This window comes from Osmerus eperlanus, chromosome 21 (assembly GCF_963692335.1).
Source record: "Osmerus eperlanus chromosome 21, fOsmEpe2.1, whole genome shotgun sequence".
In the NCBI taxonomy this organism is placed as follows: Eukaryota; Metazoa; Chordata; class Actinopteri; order Osmeriformes; family Osmeridae; genus Osmerus; species Osmerus eperlanus.
The window spans coordinates 5,173,698-5,201,506 of record NC_085038.1 but is presented as its reverse complement, the minus strand read 5'-3'; the positions used below and the strand labels follow the sequence as shown (position 1 = coordinate 5,201,506).

The window sequence follows — 27,809 nt, the reverse complement described above, 5'->3', positions numbered from 1 at the left end:
ACTTCTTCCTCCTGTTATTCCAAGCAGTGAAAAGATGATGCCTTTCAAGGGCTTTAAATCCTGGATGTGTAATATGAAGTCCTTGATAAGGGGATTATTCTTGTTTAGCAGGGTGTTAATTTATCTCTCTGGCCAAGGCTTCCTGAAAGTCTGAGAAGTCTTCTCAGATAAGATCCCACCCTCCAGGCCTCTGTTGACCACCTACTGGAAAATTAAACATTTATTTTTTGCTATTCTCTTTTTTAAAAAAAGGATTAATCCTTGAGGTCTGACACTTGCAAGAACATTTTAGCCTCAAATTTCATCTTAAAATCTCAATCTGGATTACCCATATTGTTGTTTTAATATTAGCCTCACAAACAGGTTCTCATATCTTTTGTAATTTCATTTAATTACTCCAGTGAAAAGCTTTTCAGGATTACAGGATTATCCAAAGCTGTATACAAATTCAAGTTGTGTATATTACTGTGTGCGACAATGCATTTCTTGTAGTCTGTGCCAGGTTTATAGAGTAAAAGAATCCTGAGAACTACCACAGCTCTGCATATCAACTGTGAACAGGTCCTCATGTCATTCCAAACACTGACACTATTTTCCTCCATTCTGACACAAGCAGACAATGCTGTTGAAAACATGCATCACAGCAACAGGTCATATTTCTGTTGACATAGTGTTAGTAAAATGTGAAAAATCCATGATCACGATGAACTCACATACAAGTGTTGGCTCTTACTGAAAGTAGCCTGGTGTTTATCAAATGTAGTTCAATGGATTATTCTCATTTGTTAACCATAGCTGCCAAAGGAAACTTCATGAATCAAGTGTTAATGACATCACATGAGTCATCATAGTACCCCACCTTACCTGCTACTTAGTACATAGTTGAGTGACACATTTCTTGATGCCTTAGTTGTATATAGTTTCATATACAGACAACCTTTGGGCACCCTAAAAGACACTTACTGTGCGTGTGTCAATGCAACAGGTAGGTGGGTTTCTGTTCCAGACTCATCCTAGGTGCACAAGGACAGTCTTTGTACTCTCATATTGGGATTTGCAATTAAAAAGAAGCTAGTTTCCAGTTCCCAGTCCATGAGTGTGACCTTGCAGCCTCTCCATAACATGACTATTGGTAGGTGCGTTAGTAAAAACTGTTCCTACAAACACCGGAGTTCCTCTCAGGACGTGGTTGATGACTTTGCACGAGCCCTGGTTCTCAATATTGAAGCCCAGGTGGACCCACTGCTCCTCTGATGCCAGGACGGCGTGGCTGGACTGAGATCCAAAAAACTGTGAGGGGGAAGAGGGACAGGAACGCTTTACAGATCACCCCAGAGGCCATGGAGCCTGTAGATATGGCACAATGATCAACGAGTCTGTACCTAATATGATGCAGAGCGACAGGTAAAACGGGGGGTCAGATGGCTGAGCGGTTAGGGAGTCGGGCTATTAATCAGAAGGTTGCCGGTTCGATTCCCTGCAGTGCAAAATGACATTGTGTCCTTGGGCAAGGCACTTCATCCTACTTGCCTCGGGGGGAATGTCCCTGTACTTACTGTAAGTCGCTCTGGATAAGAGCGTCTGCTAAATGACTAAATGTAAATGTAAAACGGGATAGGCAAGAACGAAAGACCAAACCCCAGCTAGACACTCACAGCTACTCCGGAAGAGGGGTTGATGAAGTCAGCCCAGAACCCCGCGGTCCACAGGGTGAAGCACATCTCCTTGGCACCACTGACAAACTGTCACAACATCATATGAGTGCATGAGTCAGAATTGAGAACTGGAGGTAACTCGGTGAGGAGAAAACCGTTCTGGCGCTAGTACTCACTTTTTGCAACATCTGCTTGTCTGGGTCTGTTTCTTCACGCAGCGTGTCTCGGTGAGTCACGGTGACCACGGTTATAGCACTGGCGGGGGCCGCTGGGAAATAGGACTCAAAGTCTGATGTGAAGAGAGAAGAGTTGCAAGTAGTCATTACATCAGCTCATTGGGAGCCTTTCTGGACATTGACAGAAAACTTTACTGACTACTGATTATTTTATGAGAGGAGCATTTCATGAGTGTGATGGTTTGCACAGGCTCTTATCACCCTCTAGTGGACACAAAATATAACACATTCTGTATTCAAATGTATTTAGCAAAAAGAGAATACAACTCTTGGATAAGTTAGCATTAAGCACCTTTCTTTAGCAGCTCTGGACAGGATTGTATTGAGCAGTCCACGTTTGAATGATCAAAATAATGCTCCGCCTTGCGAACTCTCGCTGCTAATACGTTACCCCCTTTAACCTGAAAGGAAACAACATCTGTGAGTGTTCAACAAATACACTGTTAAAGTACCTGTAACAATACTTGTACTTAAAGGCAATTTCCTTTCAAGGATGATGATGGGATTTTTTTTTTTATCTACCTGGAACTCACTGACGAACTGAGCCAGGACAAACTCGTGCCTCTCAGAGCTGGTGGGGGTAGTGAGGACGTCGGGGACTGTCCTGTGGACTGGGCCTCTCCGCTGGTCCGCGGTACCCTCCAGGTGACAGTCGAAACCCACATTGCCTGGCAGCTGGAATCGTTGGTCCTGAGGGCCGAATGGTCCCATGCTTTCATCGGGCCACACGGTTCTAGTCCCTAGGGAGGCCAAGATTTACATTGACAACGAGTTGAAGTATCATTTTGGCAAGCTAAAACATGAATATGTCGGAGAATACGCCTAAGTTATAATATTTTTTCCTCACAACATAGATCTGGATCTGTGACTTGAAGAATATAGCAGCTGAAGTACCTGAGTCTGTGTGTGATACAGCTACGTAGGGCTCATCAGAGCTCGTAGCAGAAAACGTTCTGATTCGTCCGACCCGGAAGGTTGTCAGTGCCTGGCGTCCAGCAGTGTGAGACAGGACCTGCCTGACTCGCCCACAGATCACCTGCATAGGGACAGCTGTCATTAGGTACCAGAACCACCTGGATCCTGCAACAACATCCTGCGTGATGATTTTAAGTATACTCTTTTACTTACACTAGTCATCCTGATCCCTCCTTAGCACTTTAATCCGTTGAAGACCTGGGAAACACAATACAGCTGTGGTGATGCTGTGTATGACCCTTACAATTTTTTTTTCATTATGCCTACTCGCTTTAACTACGAGGAACTGAAAGAGAATATAATAAAACCTAAACAGCGTTAGGCTTATTTTTCAGATGATATAACTCGCCATCTGGTTAACTAGGCTACATGTTACGTTACAGTCTGAAGGCCTGGACATTTGAAGGATTGGAAGTTTCAAAACATTTGCATGTAGCACCATCGAAATAGTACAAGATTTGCAGTTACAGCATTTGAATAACGTTGGTTGTCTTGACGCAGGGGAGTTGCATATAACACATAACGTCTGCTAGCTGTAGACTATTTATCTACCCGGGCTGATCAACATCAAGCTAACAGCTGACAGCTAGCAAACCAAACTAGCTTGTTTTTGTTTTGGGTTGTCACTTTCACTACTGTATGTGAGTAGTCATGGGTAACATTTTAAATGACCAAAAAGCATTCGACCACGACACAATCCCAGTTATGTGTTTTAATTGTGCCATTACATTTCTTTTTACAAAATGCATTTTTTATAAAAGAACATTTTGTTCTTACCTAACAGCTCTCCACTTGCACGTACACACCACACACCCGTCACCCATAAGCGCGTTCTCAACATGACTATAACCAACGAGGGACAAACCGTACTTCCTCATAAACTCTGCCTATTATCTTACGCCGCTAAATGTCAGTATATCCCTAGAAATAGAATTGCACTTCTCAAACGACGATTGGATAAGCTCATGGTTACCGTCGCCTACTTTCAAATTGAGATCATGTGGAAAAATAAATATTTCTTTTTCAGCTACACTTAACATTTGAAACAGGAATTTACTAGTTTGAGAACACATTCTTTGTTTTTTGTTCGTTAACCCCTGAGATTCAACAGCTATTTAAGATCCCTTGATTAATGCAAATTACTGCATATTTATACTGCCGAGAACTATGACAAACATACTATAACAAAGTATTCAGGAAATCCTCTCATCCATACCCCACTGGGCTAATCAATCTTGACCTATTATGAATCTTGAGAAATCACACTGTGATGCAAAACATTGAAATAAATACAGTGGCCTACAGCAAAATTATTCACAATGTGTACCAATATTTGCAAATCAGCATTCATTGGAGCTTATTTATATGATAGACCACGATTCATTCTTTAATCAATGTCTGTAGATGGAGCAGTTGCATCTCATATTGCAATCAACCATTGTCTTTAGTTTCTATAAGGCTTTAGCATATTCAATTGGAGAATAGACTCAAGTGAGTCTCAAGGCAATGCTGATGACACCGGTGAGGAGCGCAGGTCAGTAAGGACAAGGGCAAACACTCTTCTGAGGTAAACACTCTTCCACAAGCCTGTTCTCTGGGTATGGCATGCTGAGTGACACCCTCTCTGAGCAGAACAGAAATGGAGGCAACACATCATTTAATCGTTCTTCTTCTTTTCAGCCTGGATCCTTTCACTGTGCCTCTCAGCATCCACTAGCTTTAAGAACAATTGCAGTAGGCCACTCAGCAAGTCACTTTCTTAAACTAAAATCTGTATCACCCCTCACTGTAAAACCATCAACATATCATCACATAAAAGGAAATACCCATTTGTTCTTTGCCTCAGACAAAACAACACCCAGTGAATGTTGAGTGTGGCACACCTGTCCAGCTATTCCACCAGCACCAAGTGAAGTGAATGATGTGTTTCTGTGAGGGTTATAGCCTTGAGAATCCCAGACAGAGTTATGAGTCAGGCCAAGTTTTTATTGCTGCGCTGTCAAGCTACTGCATAGCCCCTGCCAAGAATCAGCACTTTTCTACTGCCATTTTATCCTCCTTTTTAAGAGCTCTCCTTTGTGTGGTGAGTGAAAATTCCATTTGACACCGGAAGAATTCTGCTCTAACTGCCCGTGCTGTCAGGCCAACTAACTACACGGATTCAATTACTGTGTGAGACTCTCGGGAATGTTACACGAACGGAACGTGTGCCTGCTCCCATCTGCCGCCGGAAACACATGTGCTTGATGAACCTTCTCAGAGCACCTCTGAGCCGCCAATGAAAGACAGCTTTACACCAGCGCCAGGTCAACGGCCGCTGTTCCTGAACGTGCTCTGCAGAGGAGCAGCTAGTGTGCATGTCTCGCCATCTGCTGATACTAGCTGAGAAGAGAATGTTCCTTTTCCATGCTTTCTCAGATTGATTTATGTCTGATTTATGGGGTCAGTTGCAAAGTACAGTCGTGATTTCCCTTAAGTAATCCATATGCCTAAGTAGACCCTATGGAACAACCGGCATAGACTAGAGCCATGTTTCTAATGAACAAGAAAAATCTATAGGATAGTCAACATAGATGGGCCAATGTGTATCATTAATCTTTATGAGATACTTCAAGTTGTTGTGTTAACCATTCTGCACATACAGAACTCAAATCAGAGGAGGCACCTCCTGATAGAGAGAAGCCTTTGAGGTGATTGATGTGTGAGCAACACAAGCTAAAGTGAGTTATTGTGCCATCTGCCATCAAAGACAGACTATTGGGTGACAGTTAACCAAGATCCCGGAGCAGGCCAAATATGTGGGTAGTGCATGGTTTCTCTCAGGAGTGGCTTTTACTGGAAAGGTGTCTGTATTCATTTGGAAAGGAAGCTTCTTTGAGGTAAAAGGACAGAGATGCCAGTTCAGCAGATTCCATTAACTACCTCTAGTCCTGTCACTGCTAACTGAGCCCTGGGATAGAAAATAAGTCAAACACCCTCTACTTTGTTTTCCCTCTTTGATTTTGCCTTGTTCAACTAGAGAGCTGTTTCCAAGGGATGCAGGCCTATTTGTCATCTTGTCATAACAGAGTATGCAATTGCTTTTAGTTTTGACCAAAAAAAAGCCCTTGAAGTATTTTTATAGGGGGGTAAAAATGAAAGCATATTTTTATTGCCTGCTTTCACCCAGTTCTTGTTTTACAGTTGACTTGTTATTTTGAATGGCGAAGCAAGAGGAAAATGAAGCCAATATTCAAAGGAATGTCACTGGGGACCAGACATGACAGCTCTTGAAGAGAATTTCCAAGAAAATGTGTCATTTTTCTAAACACAAAGCTAAATTTCTTAGTGCAGCTGGGTAGAACATCATTTCATGTCTGCAAGGTCTACTCTGCAGCCACAGCCATCTAGAGAAACTGTATCAATGCTTTAATGAGATTGTGAGGAAATATCCACATTAATGCCACCATTCCCAAGATCCTTTTTTTCTAGATCATCATTTCCACTGACGAGAAAACTAATATCTCCATCACATCATCTCTGTCCCTGGGCGCATATCCATGACACAGCTTGTTCTGCCTCCAGCTGGAGCAGCTAGTCCGTGCCCGCCTGCCTTCCCGCCTGCCTGTCCGCCTGGATTGTTAGGACCGAGGCGGGACTTGCTGACATCTCTGAAGGCGCAGAGAACCTTGACAGTTCCGACCGGTGCTGTCTGTTTGCATCAAGATAGTGATGTGTGCTCACATGAAAAGAAAGCTCTCAAAGTGAGTTCACGGAAAGCAAACTTCTGTCTCCTCAAATGCACTGAGTGAAAAAGAGAGAATTGGAACGATAATATGCTCCAGTTTGGGTGGAATGTCAAACTGTGCAATAATAATACAGAACAGCTGAAACCTCTACTCCAGGTGGAGTTAATTTAAAGTGCCAGCTACAGTAGATTTCATTGCATGTCAAAACATAAGATCTGAATGATCTCTTCTGTATCAAAATACTAGCACCATAAGTCAAGTCAGTTTTCAAAAACTGTGTTCCTCTGGACAGAATTATTCGGGATTATTCTTGTAACTGGGCCTGGCTGTCAAGAATCATCGGCATTCAGATACCCTCTGTAGCCACAATCTCTTCTGCCATCTTTTCAGATAAACTCAGGATGGGATGGCATTCTCAACCTGATCCACACCTACTGGCTCCTCCAAACCAAGAGATTGTAATCTCCTATCAACCTTATTCTGACAGTGACATAAAAGGAGTAGGCCACACTAACCGAGAGAGGTTCAATCTTTGGGATAAACTTTGTGTTTAACAGCTCAGAGGAATCATTCTTTCAGGAAGTGTCTGTAAGAGAAAGCAGAGATTGAGCTGAGGGAGAGCAGCCACAACAATCTATGAATTGATATGTAGACAATTTAAATTAAATTGATTTGTTTCATAATTAAATAACAACAAAATACTATTTAAAAAAAAACATTTGGGTCAAAGTTACAATAATTTGCCAATTTTGTCAACATTCAAAAAGGAAAAATGCAACAGGGAGAACCTAGGTTTTAGGCTGAATGTCATGGAGACATCTTTGTGACGGCTACTTGCTCACAGGGTGTGGAAGTGGTTCCCTTGTGCTGGGGCTAGTATCACCCAACTAACCTGTACCTTCATATCATATTACACACAGAATATGTCTATGGGCTTTGTCATGTCTATGGAGGGGGTGGTGTCTGCCAGAGATGGCCCCACAACTCTGACATCTTTTGATAGGAAGAGGGCAATTTTCATACTCAGTGCCCAAAGGTATTATAAAAGAATATCTGGTTTCACAGCCTACACTCACATTTTAGGTCATCTAAAAGGCCTTGTGAAGGTCTATTTCACCAACATTTTGTCTGAATTCACCCACCAAGAAACCAAACAACAAACTGATAAATAATACAGTTTTTCAGGAGGCATTGCACAAGAAGTTTGGTTATCATGTACATGACCGAACATGTTAAGCCCTAACAGGTATTGATGTGTCATGTTGTGCGATTCTTTGGCTTGGATAGCTCTAGTGACCAGTATCCTGCTTCAGAGCCTCTCACATGGACCACAGGGGTTAAGAACAACACTGAAGACAAATATATCTACAGCATGATGAGAACAGAACACAGGAAAAACCTCTGCAAAAAACATCTCCTAGAAACACAGTCCCAGAGGTTAGAAGGTTCATTCATTCTAATTCGTAGCCTGAAGATAAATGTGCGGTGAGATGAGTATACCTTGGTTAAATCCTCCAGTTTTACAGTAGAATGACAGTAGAATACAGTAGAATGTTGTCTGTGGGTGTGTGTGGGTGTGTACAGTGTGTGTGAGGGTTTCGCCCCTAAAGGAGATTAGTGTTTTGCACATCAGACAAACCCTACAGCCACACCTCAGGTGCCTCCTCTGTCTGCGGTATGTGTGTGTGTGTGTGTGTGTGTGTGTGTGTGTGTGTGTGTGTGTGTGTGTGTGTGTGTGTGTAGTGGGCGTCAGGTGGGTCCACAGCATTAGGAGCAGGCAGAGGCTCAGACCAGGTGAGCGCGCCAACCATACCCCAATCAGACAGGGGAACAGATCCAATGAGCACTGACCTCATTTGGCTGGTGTCTCTGATCTGCTCTTGTTACCATCAGGAAGCTGAGCTCAGTGAACAAGGCCACTGTCTGCAGGATTCTCCACAGGTGGGTCAGAGTACAAACCACCATATTAAAACCTGTCACTCAGAAGATGTGACTATAGACTGCAAGGCTGTGACAAAATCTCTCGGGTGAATCCTTTGTGGTGTCATCATATTTCTGAGGTACCAATTCTCTTTCATTTATCATACGCATTGGGCAGGGAGGGAGATGAAGGGCAAAAATCGTGACAGCAAAGAGGATAGGGAAACACCTGTTAACTCCCCTCACGGCTGTGTTGTAAAACATCAGCCTAACAGGCTGAAATCCCTTTCAAGAAACCTATCAAGACCATAACCATAACAGCATTGCCCTCAGGGTAGGTGCTTCTTTTGTGTTCAGTCAGACCAAAACACCATGAGGTCCCCATTGAACCTCCACAGCCCTCCTACCCGCTGGGTGGAAAAAGGGCCTACGTTCAGCAACTCGGCAAACCATCCGGTATGAATTATGGATCTACCATTTGCTCATGTGAAAAATGTATTCCAATCGTGTTCAGCTAAATGAAAATTCAAAGGGCAGATGATGACCGATGGGGGTGTATGAAACCCTTTATCGATGGAAACCACAGAAGGGCCTTATCCAACAGCTTATCCAGCTCCTTTAACGTGGAGAGTGTGAGTTCAGATAAGTGGAATCTATACCCAAATGTCGAATGTCTTTGTTGCTCTCCTTCACGTCACACCTCTCTAATGCAAATCTCTTTGAGAGCGGCATAGGGAGACCAAAGCGAGGCTACACGTGGTGTCACCACATTGCTTTCCAAAAGAGCACTCATTAAAGGTAATTCCCAATCAGTTCCTGAAAACTGCTCATTCTCAGAGGCTAGACCACCTGGCTGCAAAATAAATGACTGAATGGGTTTATTTCAGGCTGCATTTATACCATACTCTGTTGTTGGATGCAAAGCAACATTCAAAAATAAAGTACCGTAAAGGCATGGGCTATTAAAGCAGAACAACAACTTTGTTTTTTTATATACACAGTTCATATATTTTTAAGGCAATTCTGAATTTATTGGGATATAAAAAGTATAGATAAACAGGAAATGTAGGGGAGAGAGAGAGAGAGGGGAGGACATGCAGGAAACGGCCCAGGCTGGAATTGAACCCGGGCCCCTCCTTTAGGCCCTAGCCTACATGATGAAAGCACTCAACCAGTAAAGCACTGAGGCACCCCTGGACGGTTTTAAGACTATAATTGTCTTTTGGCTGGTGGACTGCAGACCACATGGAGTCAGAAGGTGACCTGCATCTGTTGCGAGACAGCTGGTATTGATTAGCAGCGACTTGGAAAGGTCAGACTTATATGATTTACCCAAGAACCACGCTGAAACACAGAGATGAAAAATATACATTTTAAGTGAGAGCAGGGCAGTGTTCAGAGAAATGCAGTAGAGGTCATCTTCAATGTACATCATGCCATGCTTTCTCACTTAGAATATTTCATTCAATAGGACCTTTAGTCATGTAATTGTGGACAAGACCACGAATCAAATTGTGAAAATATAGAGTAGCTTTTTGTAAAATTGGGAATTGTCAAACGTTTAATGGTAGCCAATTCATGACGTGAATTTAAAAGCACAGGAGCATTTTTAGGGGCAGGTTGCTTGAATAATTCCCCCATTAGATTGGGCATATTGATTGGCCTGGTGTACTTCGAGGTCAAGCATTGACAGTTTGCCCAATCAATGGCAGCCACCTTCCAGGGGGCTAGCAGTCGATACATGGTTTATCTTCCCCCAGCCACTGCTAAACATGTAACCCACTGTCCATCCTCGATAAGGGCTCAGGGTAGGCTGCTCAGAATGCTGCAGACGGGCCCTGAGCGTTGCTCCAATCCGATCCTATCTAATATCACAGGGGAGCAGGCTGAGCAAATCAATACTTTGGGAGAGAAAGTGCTATAATGAAGCAGGCGACAGAGATCGCTTCAATCTCCTGCAGGGTGGAGCAAACAACACTTCCACAAATCCAAAAGCTCTCATGGATCTGAGGAGGAGTTTGGACTTGATAAGGGATGACTTTGGTACAGGAGGACTGGGTCCTTCTCAAACTTTGGAAGGGCACCGAGACCAGAAGAATCCGTTTAAAACCCCAAAGACTGATTCTGGTGTCATTTGACCGGATTTCGCCTATGAAATGAAATATTTCCTGTTTCATAAACCATCATTTTCTGTTTGGCCCCTTTCAGTTTGGAAGGGATCTGAGCTATGGACTTGGACTATGGAATGCTGAGACTACATGTGTGAAAGCCTACAGTGAGGGCCATCCTGTTAACAGACGCCTGCCTCTCACTCACAGGCAGCCTGGAAATAACCCAGGGAAGAGCTGGGCTGCTGTCCTTCTCCTCTCTCCTCCCCCTCTCCTGCCCCTCTCCTCCCCCTCTCCTCCCCTCTCCTCCCTCTCTCCTCCCCCTCTCCTCCCCCTCTCCTCCCCTGGAGCTGGCCCTTGTCAGATCGGGGCAGCCCAGTGCCAGCCATACCGGCTGAGAGAGGTAAATGGGTTTTGACAGGACATTACGAGCCCTCATGGCAGGGCTGGTGACAAACTGCAGGGTGGCAGCCTGTGTTTGCAGGCAAACCCAAGGACACATATTCAGCACGTACATTTTTCCGACTGATATCAGCTTCTTGTTCTTAAAGAAAACCTTTAGAAACACAGTAAAAACTGTATGTATCAAACGCAAAGAATACAATGATAAAATCCCCCCCAAAATAAATCCACAAATATGACTGCATTACATTGAGCAAACAAAGTCAACCTTCATCAGGAAGTGAAGGTACTAAGAAATCTCATTATTTCCCGGCCTCTAAAGGGACTTGAAATCATTATTCCCTTAATTGCCAATTGTGACTTGTGTGGAACACCATTGAACCAGGCTGCAACCCAATGGAAAGAGCTCTATGAAGGACAACCCAATGCAACAACAGAGACTCCTTTCCGGCTCTGCCAGGTTAGAGCACAATGCACTGGGAAGGAGCGGAGAAGGCAGAGGAAGAGGGTCAAGGATGAGAAAGAGGGGTGGACGGCGGGGGGCTGGGGAGTCGAGGGACCTTTGCTGAAAGCTGATGGAGCTCCACAGCTAACGGAGCAGCAGCTAGCGGAGCGTGGAGCGTGATTGGCTGTGGCAGTTTAGTGATAGGATAGAGAGGCTCTTCACTATGGAAAGGACAGCAGTCAGCACAGATGTACCTTTGGTCCAGGGAGGAAAAATAACAACACCCCCCCCTTCTCTCAGGTGCACTTACAGGACTGCCTCAGCTAGCTTGGGTCTTGAATTCCTCTGAGGGGACCTGCCATCTCAGCCAAACATTGGAGGGAGATGGAATTGGGAAAATGGCTTTATTTATGAGTCAGTTTGTTTGCGTCTTTAAATTCCCCACTGCTTCTGTGTTCAACTTTTCAAGAGTTGATCCTTCAGTAAAAAGAACATTTTCAATAAAATCTTTATGCAAATACACTGTGACTTCTCTTTAATTTATTGCAAATCGAGTGGGTCTAACAGTGTGGACATTTCAGTGAAAGGAGTGCATTTTTCAATTTGCAGAACAGCAAAGCCTCATTCAATTACCTACAGGCGCTGTGGTGACCTTGCCAAAGATAGCTGTGCCCTCTGTCCTACTGAGCCCATTGTGTGAGTCAGGGGACTTGGTGTCCTCCATTGCAATGCTCTTCCTGCCCGCACGAAGGACCGCGGGAGGGTCCCCTGGGAGCTGTCCATGGCCATAACTTTCCAGTCAACATCGCTCCGAACCACACACGACAAAGGCTTCTCCAAACGTGATTTCAACATCCCAGGATGCCACACAATTTCTCTGTTGAAGTGTCCTAAAAGATTTAAGATGCAGAAAAAAACAGCAAGAAAGAGAGATGTGTGGAGGGAAAATCATTTTCTCTTGTATATTTTTTAAGGTTTCATCAGGAGATGTTTAGGTTTAAGTGTTTGTGTTTAGGTTTCAACCTTGCCCAGAAAAAAACATGGTGATTGCTCAAGGTTCAAAGGTCCGGAGACGATGAACTTCAATTCCAGCGATTACAGTGGCTCTCTCTCCCCTGTTCCCCTCAGCCTCTATATCGTCTGACTGCTTGACACCATCGAACTGATGACACTGTGTCCTACTAATTGCCAAGCTCTCATATCTGGCTGCCCTAGGCTAAACCTTGTCATGCCAATCAGAGTTTATGACTTACACTGCAGCAGTGGATGGCTTTGAGCTGATGCGAACATTATGCTAATATCAGAGGATAAACAGTGACAGTCATCAGGGTAGCCCACTCTGCCAGACCAGGCACATATTAAGTGTGACAGAGACTCGACGGGGGGTAAGTGGTCTTGGCGCTGACACCATCCCAGTGATGGGTCTGCTCAATGAGCAGGCCAGGCAGTGGTGGCTGTGCAGCCCAGGGTTTTTTTTTCTCTCCTCTGTAATTCCAATCCAGGGAGAAAATTACAGTTATCAAGAGTCTCCTCTGACAACACCAGTGGTTAAGGAAAAACACAATGTGAAACTGCCATATGTGTTGTATACATGGGCCTATAAAAAAACACAGTGTATGTACACAATACATACATGTATTTATACATACGTATGCACATAGTTATACAGGTAGTTGAGTAAAAAATATTTGCTAATTGCCCCCATTGTAAAGTGGCTACCTTGTTTTAACCAATAAATTGTTTATTTCTAATATAGGTGTATAGATTTATGGCTATGATTTAAGAGCCTTTCGTTTTGAACAGCTGTGCAAAAACATTTGATTTACGAGCTATTGGAAACAATTTATCAAAGGCCATTGAAAATAAAGTCAATGCAGAAGGCTACAATTTACGAAATAAAATGTGGTATTTTCATTCAGTCATTTGTTCCACATTCAGTAATTGTGTGCTTGACATTGTTGAATAGGTGTTGCCAGGGGGCATGGTTGACAAACTCAGTATTTACTCTACTTAGCCTCTCACAAGACCATATTTTCGCTATAATTCCAGTGGTTAGGATTTCATTGTCACAAACAAAAGGACACCCAGCAGTCCAAACTCCTGAATGGAGAGAGCTTTGTGTAATCCTTTTGTGGACTAAATAGCTAAACAGTCTAGCCAGGATGCAGTAAAGAGTTGGCATTTAAACATATTTCTGCACCAGACATCAATGTTGAGGTGTGGTAAGAGGTATGAATTAGCCAAACAGTGGTAGGTCAGTGTGTCTGTGTCTATGGGCGTTTTCACAGCTGTCAAAACAAGTTTTACAACGGCGCTACACAAACACTATTAGTTAATGGGCTCCACCCTCCAGTGCCACAGGCAAAGATGTGAATTTACATAGAAAGGAAAAAAGCTAATATGATTTATCAAGGTGTACGGGCACAGTACAATCTGTTTGGGCCCATATTTGAACCATTTCATCTTCATCTTCAGAAAAAGTATTGACTGACATGTTTTCTGTGAGCTAGAACAGTTGTGCACTTTCTTTCTTAAAAGGAGACGTAGGCAGTGCCACGATTGGAGGCAGCGTTCAATTTGGGCTCATCAAACTAATTCATTTCTGAAACCCATCTTATCACCGTTTCACAGACTCTGGAACACATGACCTCATTGAGATATCGTTTGCAGCCCCTTGGGGGGGGTCCACGGCTGCACTCCCCACACGCTCCCTGTGACATTCTCTTCAAATCCCGAAAACAAAAGAGGCACAAAGAAGAAAAATACACTCCGATTTCATCAGATCAGTTGGCAACCAGAATAATCAATACTAACACAACTTTGCCATTTCCTCTTTTCTCCCCTCCAGGGAAACTGAAATAATTACCGTTATCCATTCTTGTGTTTTTCTCATAGGAATGCAGGTTTCCTTTCATGTTAAGATTCTCCACCATCCTTCTACACTCTAAACATTACCTGTTTACGTAACTTCACTTGATGAACTCAATAAAAGAAAATAGATGTTATGCTTAAATAAGGCTGAAGTACATCTGAATAAGGCAAGGAGAAAGACACAGGTGCTTTAAGACATCAAGATGTCACACCAGTGACTTTGTCCTTTCAATGATCAATCATGTCAGTTAAATAAACAATCTGGTCTTTTGAGAAAGTGTGTGTGTGTGTGTGTGAGTATGTGTGTGTGTCATGCAAACTCAGAAGCCCAGTGGACACATCAGTCTTTGTCGGTCCTGATTATGCATTTAAACTTGCCCCTAAAGTGTCAAGTTTGTAAACATGACAGTAAACACCAATGTTGCCAGACATTGATTGATCAGGAGGTCATGTCAATACTTAGAGGCAGCACCTCTAAAAAGAACTGGCAGCCAATCCTCTTCTCTTCACCTCGGAGAGTTATATTGTTGAACTATGTATAGTTGACAGTTTTAATGTTATATCAGTATCATTATATTTTATTCAATGAAAGCATGGCCCTTGCCATTTAAAGCTTTTCTTACGAAGTCTCATTGTTAAAGGCCTCCACACAGACGGAATGTTTTCTCCATGAAACCAGTCACAGTATGGCGACAACACAGGTCCCACTGATCGTCTGTTCCACCACAACATCCTGTCCCCCCACATCAACAACAGAGACTCCTGTTGCAGCAGGTCAGCAGTTTAGAGTTTAGCACTTAGTCTGGGTGAATAACATCAACCTGGCCTGGTCTGGCCTGGCACACCACAGGCACCTCCAGTCACTCTGGATATCCCTTACTATCTTATGGAGGGAAGGGATTTGTTCATTGTAAAATCTGTAGGTTTCTGAAGTGAAAAACAGGTCACAGTTGAGAGAGTAGGTTGCCCTATTTATTGTTAGATATGTACTCCTGTGCTCCTTGTGCATCATTTGCAAAAAGTACGGTAGGAGTAAAGAAAGTGTAAAGTGTTAACGCATCACTTCTGTTCAAAAATTCTACTGAGAGAATTTCATTAGCTATCTAAATAAGTTACCAGATAAACTGCTTTGGCCACCTCACAAGATGAGAAATTCAGTGAGCTGTGACAATGAAATTCAGCTATCATGTCATCATCCCAGTAGGTGTCTGCTATTATTTCTGAAGGTGAAAAATCTAATTGAGAGAAAAAATACTTTGTCATTTCTGAGCACATTCAAAAAACCAGCTGCTGAAAGTATAGGAATGAACTATGTGCAGCATCAACTAAATAATCAGCTTCCCACATAAATACACTTTGAATATGAAACTGAGACAAGATTATATTAGTTATGCTCTTTAATTCCAATACAATAAAAAGCTAAATATCAGAAGATCGAAAGACTATCAAAAGATGTTCTGAAACGAATGGATGTTCTCTATGTAGACAAAACTAAACCTAAAGTCAACATTCCTTAAAATATCAAATTCCTTGCAAGTCAGTTGTCATACTTGCTGAAGCATCTATAATAAACTCTCTGTCCAAGACTTTAAAAAAGGACTTGAGCAAAATCCTCACAATCCTTTCTTCACTCTATGCTTGGGTGTGGAAAGCTGCATTAGAAGAGAAAGTGAGTCCCTCTGTGGAGCGAGGATGAACATCAGCCCGCGGCTATGGAGGGCTCACAGGAAGCCTTCTCCATCAGTGACACTCAGAGTGCTGCATGACAGCCATGACACTGATGAAACATCCCAGTGGTTACACACACCCACCCACACACACACACACACACACACACACACATACACACCCACAGGTGTGCACACACACATTCCGTGTGCTACAAATCCCTGAGATGTGCTACAGAACATCTACTCAAAAAGCCTAACTCTACTCTCAGGAGCACAAGACTCGTTTCTCAGTCGGCTGTATTGAAACACAGCATTTCAGCCGGTTCTTCTGCAGGATCATCAGAGACCTACCACTGGAACTCAAGACTTTCCAATCAAGTCAGTGTTGAATCCCAGCTCCGCAATGCTAAGGGGAGCTGAGGGAAGCAGTTCCACTGGCATGCCCAGAGGCCTGTTTCTGACAGGACTCTCCCAGAAAAGATGCACTGCGATTAAAGTGACAGATTGGCCTGGGCTTTGAAACGCTAACCTCCACATCACTCAGGTCCTGATGCTGGCACCGCCCTGGCAAAAAGACAACAATGTTACGCAGTGCTCCTTTTTCAATAGCGTTTTAGTCATTTGAAAATGTATTTTGTGGAAATCCAATTGGCAGTAGAAATAGCATTTTCCTTCCACTGTTCTGATACCCGGGTGTAAAGAAAAACATTGAAAGTAAATTTAGGATAATGCATTGTATAATTGAACTGCGCACTCAATGGATAAATGCCTTCTATTCCCTGGGAGTCAAGCATTAAATAAATAGACTTTTATTTGACTTGAATGCCTTTGAAAAGTTTCACTGCATATGGTTTGCATCACTGGAGTATTTAGGAAACCAATATAAAACTAGAGAGGGTACAATTTCTGGGGAAATTGTAGGGTGTGCTTGCGTCGGTTGTACAAGGATTTTAATGCCATTTTTACAACTGATATTCCTGTATATTTTATATAAAAATGCATAGGGCCTACTTATTATGTATAAATATTACATAGATTTAAAAGCATCTTTTTTTTTGCTGCTCATTTACAACTCAAAATACGAGTGAAGTGTAGAATGAAATAGATGTCTTCTCATTTCCCCTGCAAGAGGCAGCCTCATCGTTGAATCAAAACGAATACATTTGGCAGACCGGTGTAAAAATTGACCTAATCTCTATGACTTAAACGTCATTTTAAGTTTTTCCCTTCTCATGATATTTTCAGGCATTTAGCCTACTCATTGCATTCATTCATTAATAAAGAACCCCCTTTGAAGATTATTCTACGACGTTACCCGGCAGTAGAAGATGGAATCGCGATTCAAACAGTACCATCTGCTAACTGAAAATATGCCCCCCAAAACGTAAATAAGCTTGACGTTTATTTAGTGGAAAATCGCTCATTCATAAAAAGCTCACTGGTAGCGATCATTGTCAATAACAACGCAAAATGCGATATAGCCCTGTGTGGAGAAGCTGCCCCGGTAAATTGTACTACTACGGTACAGTACTAGACCACTGCTGTGTTCGTCTTGGTAGCGATTGCGTTGGTTGAATTGGATTTAACGTTCCGTTGTACGGTTTAAGATGAAATTAATTATTTTCATGAACAGATTGACAACGTTTAGGCTGTGGCAATGAAGTTCAGGTTAGTAGTTAGACTTTTGATTTAATGCAACGGAACGTAAATTCCAATAGAAGCAACTCAATCGCTACCAAGACAAAACTTTTGACACCTACGTTGTCTATGTAGGCCAAATATTGACTCAGTTTTAGGGGGGCAAAAAGAAATAAAAATAATAATAATAATATATATGTGAGAGAACAAAGGTTGTGCTCTCGCCGAAGGCTTGAGCACACCCAATAATTGAAGCAATCCTAGCTTGAATCATATCTGCTTGTCATTCATTGTATCTCCAGAGAGTTTACATTGCACAGAAAAAGCTCTAAAACACATTACAGCCACAAGACAGTTTGAAAGCATTGGCATAATTAGTCGTATTGCATTGCATCTAACAGAAATGCAAATTATAACTGAGGCTATGGTGGTGTCCTGTGTCTACAAAATACTGATAACCCTTCAAAAGGTAGGCCCATGTGTAATAATATTGGTCAGAACACTGGGGTCTATGTCAGTAATGTGGGTCAAATCACAGATCTGCGATGGCACCACATAATTGCCATTCTCTTAATAACGTCCCTGTATTTTTATCACATCGCACTGGATTTTCTCTAGTTTACCCTTTTCTCTTCTATCCTGTGGGGATCTCTGGATTGATAGTGATTTTGTTATTAAAACACACTTTCATGTGCGACTTTAGCCCCGGTTATCCAAAGAAACAAAACTCTCCAACTACACTTGTACTTCAATTATCGAAACCACTGAGTGTTTCACAAGTGAGCTCTAATGCTGTTCCACTAAGGGGAGTTCAGCAAGAGGTGGTTATCAAGCTCATTAGAGTGTCTCTCTATGCAGGCTCTTTGTGTTGTGACAGACAGAGAAGGTTTGCTCCGTGTCCTTGTGGAAAAAGCCAGTTTTGCTACTCACTGTGAGCTCCCCTCTCGCTGCCTAGCAACAACTCTACCACCGCTATAGGGCACTAAGAGACAGACAAATGTAGGAATTATATTATCCCCCTCTCTCTGTCTCTCTCTGTCTTTCTCTCTTTCTCTCTCTCCTAGGCTGTAACCTTTACTTTCATACTTTTAGACATATAGATTGGACAAGGACTGTTAAGAAAACTGCTGCATCATTCTCAGTCTGCTTCTCTGAGCTCAGCAGAGTTCCTGAGACACAGAGCCGCTTGGACCCAAAGTAAGGAACTCATGACTTAATCCGGATTTGCTTCCCCTCCCTTCCAAGAGGGTGTCAGAAGAAAAACAACTATGACAACTCTTCAGGCATCGCGGCATAGCTGCACGCGTGAGATAGCCTTTGCAAACCACAATCTATTTCCTGTGAAGTCAACAATAGGCTGACAGGCTGAGTCAGGCACGTCAAGCTTGATGACATCAAATGTTGGGAAGGACCTTGAGTCACATAATAGATTTCCGGAACTTTTACACTGAACTCAAATGTGAGGATCTTGTAGTTTCTGCTTTCTCTACTTCACTGGCAAGCAAAATGACACTGCATCTTTTGGTTTCCATGTCCGGTTGGCATGTTTCCAAGCATGGGTGAATATATCTGTGCTGGGACGGATTTGACACACAGACTGACACCATCATTAATTCCTGACAGGTTACCAAGACAATGCTCAGTGTGCCAATGGGAGTGAATGAGTAAGAATTAAAGGGCTACTGACAGAATGCTGCAGATCAAGTAAACACCCCCTCCCATTCCTCCTGGCCATTTTATCTCCAGGTCTTCAACTGCAAAGTGTCTGAGTGATGGCCAGACCACCAGAACAGTGCTGTGTATTCGTTTGAGTATCATGTTGACAGTGTGTGTGTGGGTGTGTGTGTGTGTGTGTCAGTCTACATTCCTCTATCCTCCAGGCCTCAACCATGCCATCTGCCTGCATTGCTAAAACCAGGCACTGAAGTGTTGTTCTGTTGATGAAAATTACGACCAGCGGTCACTACTCTGGCATAGCCTACTGTACCATACTGTAAACCTGCCTCTGCATGACAACATAGAACAATATCTTTAAGAACATGACAAACATATTCATGATGATACGCAATGTTTGACAAACCTCTCACGACAGTGGTTGTGCCTGGATGAAAAGTTCCCACTACCGAATGACAACAGAACCAGAAGCAGTTTGAATGACCTCATCAAGTGCGCAAGCTCACTTAAAGGCACTGATACGTCCTGTTGTAAAAGGGAATGTTTCTGTAACGTTTGTCCATAAACCTCGGGACTCATCCACGGCGGAGACAGCCCCAGATATGTCATCCCCCTGACACGCTTAAGTTAGGAACTTGGAAATCAAAGGCAGCAGATTCAGGCCCTGATGGCTAAACATTTGCTGCCACAGTGTCCTTCCGTAGTGCGGCCTGTCACATTGTGTAACATGAAGGCTGGGGTCGGGGATGCGCTCCGGAAGCCGACCAGCAGCCGGGGAATGTGTTGGGACTGGGTTATAAACGAGGGCAACGGTGTGAAAATTGCAGCCAACCTCTCACGACAGAGGCTTGTGTTTCCATGTCCGTGTGTGTGGGAGTGTGTGTGTGCGCATGCCCCCACATAGTTTGAGATTGTGAGTCACCCTAGTCTAGAATACGGTTTACATGGTATAATGTTCAGTTCATTGCTAGGTTGGCGAAATTCTAAAAAGTTCTACATAGCCACATCCCCGAGCAACAACATGAGGTGCTCGTCAGCCAGATAGACTGGAGCTAAGCTGTCCAACACCTTGGTTCAAACTGCTCCTGTGACATTGCAGAGCTGAATGTGCTTCATAAGCCCCTAATTAGGGATCCACTCCGCTATCCTCTGGCTTTTAATTTACTGAGCCCGTCAACCAAACAGCACGTAGGAAGTGTCTGGAATGCTGGGAAGAGGATAATACGTACAAGTGTCAGACCTGCTCTGTGATCAAAGCAACAAGGCTGACAGGGAACACTAAACTGTCCAAATACGGAGAGCAGAAGTTTCGCCGGTTATGCAACACGGCGCGTGTCACATTATCCGTGAAGACACAACAGGATCCTTCTAGAATGTTCACAACATCCCAACTTTACGTTCCAGGCTCATTCTGTTTCCTAAAGGAACATCAGGGAAAACAGTCCACAAGAGCTCCAGTGGTTTTTAATTAGTAGAGAGCTCTGTGTACCTCAGGAAGTAGTCACAAGAGACCTTGTCTTCCCTCTCTCACAGTTACATTAATCAGCATGGCTATTTAGGACTCCTCTGAAATAATTGACAGTAAGTATAGACATTAATTTGTCAACTGCTCTCACTTCATTTCAGTGCAAAATGTAGAAATTACTGTAGGTCAAAAGCTTTTTAGGTGAAAACAAGGGCCCAAAAGCATTCACTTTGAAATATTATGAGCTTTGGGGGAAAAATGGGAATAACTTCTTCAGCAACAAGACCGTATGAGCCAGAATGCATGTCAGCACATCCTGTATTTCAACATCTGGGAGCTGGTGGGGCGTGAAATGGGAAGGCATGTTTATTTTGACTCAGATCCCACAAGAGACGGGGTAGGATGCCATGGCTGAGCACAGTGTACACAGACAACACACTCTGAAAGGATGTGCTAACTCATTAAAAAATTGACTCCTTTATGGAGGAGCCTTCCATGTACTGCGGCGTTATCAGTAAAGTATGGTACGGCAGCAACGTGAGTTCTCCTATAAACCCACCTAGCATCACTGGGGCGGAATCTTCACATGGAAATATAGTCACCACAAGGACCATTAAACCCAGAGCTGGAACAACCACAGTAGAGAGAAAACCTAAACACAGTGAGACATGTGGTTGGTGGGGGTGGGAGGGCATATCCAACTTTGTCCACCTAAGACCTGATCTCAGTCCTGTCGACAGCAGTGGATCCCTCATCCTGCTGGTAAAAATGCAGAATGCTAATAAACAAATGGTAGACTGAGGTGAGGTGCCACGATGAAGGACCTGGATGAAGGACATCCAGAGGTATGCTGTGGACGGCCCTGCGGTTCCTGTGGCTGTAGGGACAGCTGGAGGATGTCAAGAGGCCCTCCTGGATCACAACAACAGCAGAGCAGGGGAGACCTCCCAAAGAGAAACAATGTCTCTCCTCACCCTGTGTCCGCATTGTACTAAAATTAGACAGGGAACAGCTGGGATTCAACACAATGTAGCCTTTCTGACACTGTCTTACATTTTGCCAACTGATACAGTTTTGCTGATGAAACAAAACATTTGTGTGATTCTCCCTCTCTAAGCTAGTAATGGATTTATTTTACAGAAACCATTGAGGAACATGAAAGTGCCAACAGGTTAAAGTTTCTCTGGGGTCCCTGGTAGATGGTTGGTTTAATCTGCTCCACTGCTTCCGCTCTGTGAAACATCAGGAAGTTCAGGCAAGTTCACTTCCTGAACTCACCGAGACAGCAGAAGGAAGGGAGCAGCAGTGTGACATTTCCTCCTGCAATACAGATGAGATAACAGGAACACAGTCGCAGAGCATCCTACCCTGAATGAATAGAGATGGTCCCAACCCTGATTTGGTTTTCAGATAAGTGCAATCCTGCTGCCTCTGTTGACAACTCAGGGCTAAATATAAAACCGTGTTTAAACTTTGGAAGCAGAGCTGAGTACACTATCTGCATGGCACCAGTGCACATTCTTGTGTACGTTTCTGCTTGAAGCGTAACTTGTCTTGATCCGTTGCGCAATTCCCTTGTCACTGGATGCAACGGGGATGAATACGACATTGTGATGTACAGGATGTGTGCAGATGCCATCTGGACAAAGTCATGCTCAGAGAGATCATCAAGTCACATCATCTCATCAAAAGGGAATCCTCGTGAAATAATGTCCTCATGAAAAGATCGATAGGAACTGATAGGAGTGATCGTGGCTCTCCAAATGCTCACCTGACCAGAGGGACAGGCGACGGAGAGATGCTAACCATCCCTGTTGTTTATATTGGGGAGATGGTGTGGTTTACTTTGTTTCCTTTTCCAAAACACAGGGTAGAATATCTCTGGGGAGGGGATGCTTTGATGTAATCAGATTTGTGGTCCCTGATCACCATTTTCATACTTTACCTCAGTCTGGCAGTGTTGTGACAAACATAACACTGTTAGAAAAGGAGAAAAATATCAAATAAACTCAATTTGCACTCCGGCTCAAGGCGGCTCCATTCAAACCCCCCAAAAAAAGAAGGAAAAAGGAAAATGTTCTCTAACGAATCAGTGCAGAAATATTTGTGAAACCCTGCCAGATCTGAGACAAGTCTTCCTTTATATCCAGGCTGGTGAGGCATTTCTGCAGCAGAGGATGTCATCACTACTGTGGACTTGGTTAGTCTTTGTTGTTCTCCCCAGTGAAGTGCATCTCTAAAACAAGGCTTCAGCCCTGCGCTACAAAGGCTACAACAGCTGAGAACAGCACCCTCTGTTCTGTGTCCTTCACAATCCCTGACTTGGCATTAATCTCAACACAGCGACACGCATTGATCCAGAAAGAGGGAATATATGCTGTCCCCGAGGTCCGAGCCTGTGCCCACCATGTAAATGCCCAGTGCGGATCGATACATATGGCTAACATTGAAGACCCCTCAGCCTCAAGTCTGTCTTTGATCCATTATTAATACTGCTGAGGTGCTTTTAAGTCATCCCAGGGATGCCCTACTTGGGTAATTAGTGCCTAGAGATGGATGGTTTTGTGCACACTGCTCATTTTCCAGGAGATCACAGAGGTGGCGGAATAACAGATCGTGTAAACATGCAACACACTGGTACCTGACGGGTAGTTTGAGCTCCTTTTCAACATGCTCTCGACCCTTTCAGGTCCATGCCTGGTAAAGGCTTCCAGGACAGGGTGTTCCAGAGGTGGTTGGTGGGAGACAAATAGGACAAGAATCTCTCCCTACTGGGTGGGTGTTTAGAGGTCCAGGAATTACACAAGAGATGTATGAGGGACACTCAGGCCAGGGAGTGTGGGCAGGGGTTCCTGTGTACACCGAATCACACGTCCCCCACCCCACCCCCCCTCTTTACCATGAAATGAGAGGTTAGTCAATACTTAGATGGAGACAGAGATATAGAGGGAAGGATGGATGGACAGAAGGGGAGTTGGGTCACTGGAAATCCAGATGTTACTCAAAGGCAGGAATGTGGCCTGTTTTTTCTGGGTGTAACCCCTGGGTTCATCAGGTTTGGTCACATGGTAGTGGGGTGGGATCCTCCATGACTGTTTTAAACCTCAAGGAGGAGGAGAGGGGATAGGCTTGCCTCCAGCGGTGACATCAAGCCCCAGACATCTCCTGGTGAACAGCTCCCTGGGGCTGCTCTGGGGTTCTCCACGGTTCTCTACATCTCCAGCTCTGGAGATGTTCAGAAGCAGGTTGTTTTCCAAGAACTCAACCTTGATGGACGTGTTCTTGAGTGCAGAAAAACTACCCTTTCTTTGTGGTGACCTCAGTCTCTACTGCAAATTTATCACCAAACAAAAGTATCTTAAACAACACAACTATGACACCAAGACATGGAGTAGAAGAGTTCTGTGTATTTTGAAGCATGATAAACAAACCAAGGAATGAGCCCTCTCGACACCTTAACAGGGAGTCAGACTACACTGAGCCCTGCAAGGTGACAGCACAGGAGAGTGACAGGCAACATTTCGCTTGGTACATTGCTACTGCAACATTTTTAGTAGATAAAAAACAAATACAGCCATTCGAAACATGGATAAAAAAATGATGAAGGAAATGTTTCGCCAAAATAACTCTGAATGTACCCTATGGATCTTTCTTTAAAATAGCTGCCAGAAACTCTGTTCAATCATCATCTGTTTGACCTTTTGGCGACCTCTAGGGAAAGATTATGCATGGATCTGAGGGCAAGGCCACTTTATATAATGAGGGGATGGGAATGACAGAGGTAATAGATTGTTTGGTTGTAGCACATATTGATCAGGATACATCTCAAAGGATGGAGGCAGAGGGTCGAGGCTTGAGCTGACCTTTGTGAGGTTGTGGTCTTCTAGACCATTGTGTTGCCCATTCTCTCATTGCATCTGAGTGGCATTTATGGACTTGGATGAAATGTGATTGATCAGAGGTACGATTGGAGAGTTCAAAAGCATTTTCCTGAATTCCGAGGCCTCCTCCCACTGTGACTGTGAACCCCCCAAAAAAATAGAAGAACCGGGGCCAGCCCGTTTCTAATTCAATTTCACTTGGCTTTCTTTCCTCCTGCCCCACCCTTACCCTTAACAGGATTTAATTGGTCTTGGCTGTCGAAGACCCTAGAGAGACAAAATGGCTGCCGTTCCAGATTCCTGAATGGAAACATAGTTTTACAACGCCTCAACATTGAGGTGGAGCTCCTGACATACGAGACTGTCAGGCAGAGCTGGAAGCTGGAAAAAAGCAGCATTGAAGATTGTGCCCTTCTCAGTAGTTCTGGCAGCGACTGTCAGGAACTGCAGATGTAGGTAGAGATGACACGGCAATAAAATAGTTGAATGCACCAGACGCACTGAGACAAACGTGTCAAACTGTAAGACCAATTGGTATTTCATCACGAAACTAAAGCGCTATCAAAACATTTCATAGCTATCTACAAGACTCGCACATTGTCTGCCACACTGCTTGCAGTTAATGGATTGTGTGGGATCCAGTGAGCTGCAGAGAGGTGATAAGACCAACAAAGCCTTCTGAACAGGACAGAAACAGCCTTAATCTCACCATATTTCGCTCCCACCCTGTGCCTCAGTTCTTGGCAGTGTGTCCGGTACTGGGCCTTTACTTCTAGCAGGGTGGAAAAGATCTTATCTCCTAAAAATGTGTGTGTATGGACAGAAAGAATATGAGGAGTAAAATATGAAAGAAAGCGAGAAACAGACCGACAAATGGACTCTCTAACTGCTCTGAAGACACACTGGATGCTTATGTGGCTGATAAACAGTTACGAGAACGCAGCCCACCACTGTGCCTCATCATGACTGGAGTGTTCCTGGAGGACTCTTCACTTCCTGCCCTTACGAAGCCATTTCCCCCCCTCCGCTCCCCTCTCAGTGGGACACCTGAGGGAGGGGAGCCCTCAAGGCTATGGTGCCAGAGCAAGAACCTGATTGCCTTTGTCTGACACACACAAAGACAAACAATAGCAGACCACCAGATGTAGCACAGCAACTTCAAAGCTTTATAGAATGGTACACACAGGCTGCCCACTATCTGGATTTGACTGGATCTGTGAATGTGTGTGCAGATTCATCACATGCAGAATATTCCCACATCATGATATAATGTAACTTGATGTTATCACAAATGTAATATCTTGGACTCCTGTTCAAATGAAAATGAAGAGCTTCCAATGGGGTTTGTTGTCTCCCTCAGGATACACAGCAGGACCATGGCATCCTCTAAAGTGTACATAATCAGCAATTATTCTATTCCTCAGTAAAAGGATGTAAATGTCAACACGCTCTCTCAACACAACATACTCTACTATTCATGAAAGGTCAGGCACAGTGACCCCAAACAGCTCTTTCAAACTGGTACCATTTTCTAAAGAGTCCATTACCACCGATAGCGCCTATTCATTAAATGTAAGAGGACGATTTGGACATTACAGATGCCAGATAATTGTTCGAGATTGACATACAATCAGCTGTCCGGCAACAGATAATTACCCTTCTGTGCTCTGCGTCGGCTCCATGGGAGAATTGGAGATGTCGGCTCTCTCCGTGTCAATCCTGGTGCTGCGGCCTCAGCTCTGCATAATGTCTTTCTTTTGCCCTGGATCTAAGCCCCATAATAGGAGGCTTTCACCCTCTCGACCAAGGCCTTGAGAGCCGGGGGGGGGGGCGTCTTTGTCCTTGAAATACATGTGAATAAATTACAGCTCACCCTCGCTGAGAGGAGTAACGGTGGGGGTGTGTGTGTGTGTGGGGGTTAATATACTCACAGATGTAGTATAGAGCTGATAGGACTGTTTGTTGTACTGTAAGAGGGGGTCTGTGGCACAGTGGGGAGGTGGTGGGGGGGTGGGTGGGGGAGCTTTGCATTTGGTTCTATGGGCACACCCCAGGACCCGTCCAGGGTTCATCCATGCAATTAAGGAGGCAGGTGTGAATACTGAGCTCCCCTTTTACTGATAAGAAAACACTCTCTCCGGGTGGTGGCGGTCACACGCACACACACACACCATCACACACACTGGTGGTTAATAAGCATCTGTAGCTGTGCTTTTTTAGCAGGGGGTCCCTCCTCTCCTGGAGATAACAAACAAATAAATAAACATGGAGGATGGGTGGAACTTAGATTAGGGGTAGTGCCTCAGCTGGAGAGAGAAGTTGGGGCAGGGCTGAATCTTGGTTTGGATATGGACTTCTTCAGGGTCTGAAGTCTATGTCCAGGTGGAAGAGAGCGTTTACACAGACAGTGAGGTGTCAAGTTCCAATGTATTGACAATTAAACGGGCTGTTGGGGGAGAGGCTGAGGAGAGGCTGAGGAGAGGCTGAGGAGAGGCTGAGGGAGAGGCTGAGGAGAGGCTGAGGAGAGGCTGAGGAGAGGCTGAGGGAGAGGCTGAGGAGAGGCTGAGGGAGAGGCTGAGGGAGAGGCTGAGGGAGAGGCTGAGGAGAGGCTGAGGGAGAGGCTGAGGGAGAGGCTGAGGAGAGGCTGAGGGAGAGGCTGAGGAGAGGCTGAGGGAGAGGCTGAGGAGAGGCTGAGGGAGAGGCTGAGGAGCAGATAGGAGCGGTGAGGAGGCAGGCGGAGCAGAGTAGTGCAGAGCGACAGCGTCCAGCGTTCTTTGAAATATCCACCTTTTTGGTGCTTCAACCAAATAATGAACCCCATATAAATAGACATGGTCTACATTTTTTTGCTGTATCTAACTGTCCTAGTGCTATATTAATGCTATTAGTATAATTTTAATCATGTTAAAGTAGCTCTGTCACCTCACAGCTATAAGGTCTTGGGTTTGGGGGTTGTTTGGTTTGAAACCAGGTCTGGAGAAGCAGACTGCTTTAGACTGGATGCCAAGACAGGCGTTCAGGCAGCCAGTCACCATTTGGACCCCTGTCAAGCAGGCCAAGCCTGGGACCAGATGGTCAGGAGAATAGTGGCCTTGGAGGTCTAAGGGGCTCTGGCCAGCCTGAGGACCCAGCATATGGTAA

At 44.2% G+C, this 27,809-nt stretch overlaps 1 protein-coding gene across 1 annotated transcript; it reads right to left on the bottom strand.

Annotated features, from left to right (window-relative positions):
* Window positions 1–231: 231 nt before the first annotated feature.
* Window positions 232–3,732, bottom strand: mmadhca (metabolism of cobalamin associated Da). The gene is made up of 8 exons (XM_062447105.1): window positions 3,644–3,732; window positions 3,020–3,064; window positions 2,786–2,927; window positions 2,414–2,631; window positions 2,184–2,292; window positions 1,832–1,944; window positions 1,656–1,742; window positions 232–1,290 (listed from the first exon to the last, which is right to left on the bottom strand). Exons 2-8 carry the CDS (start codon window positions 3,026–3,028, stop codon window positions 1,072–1,074), a joined length of 897 nt encoding a protein of 298 aa, XP_062303089.1. The 5' UTR covers window positions 3,029–3,064; window positions 3,644–3,732; the 3' UTR covers window positions 232–1,071.
* Between the last annotated feature and the right edge of the window lie 24,077 nt (window positions 3,733–27,809).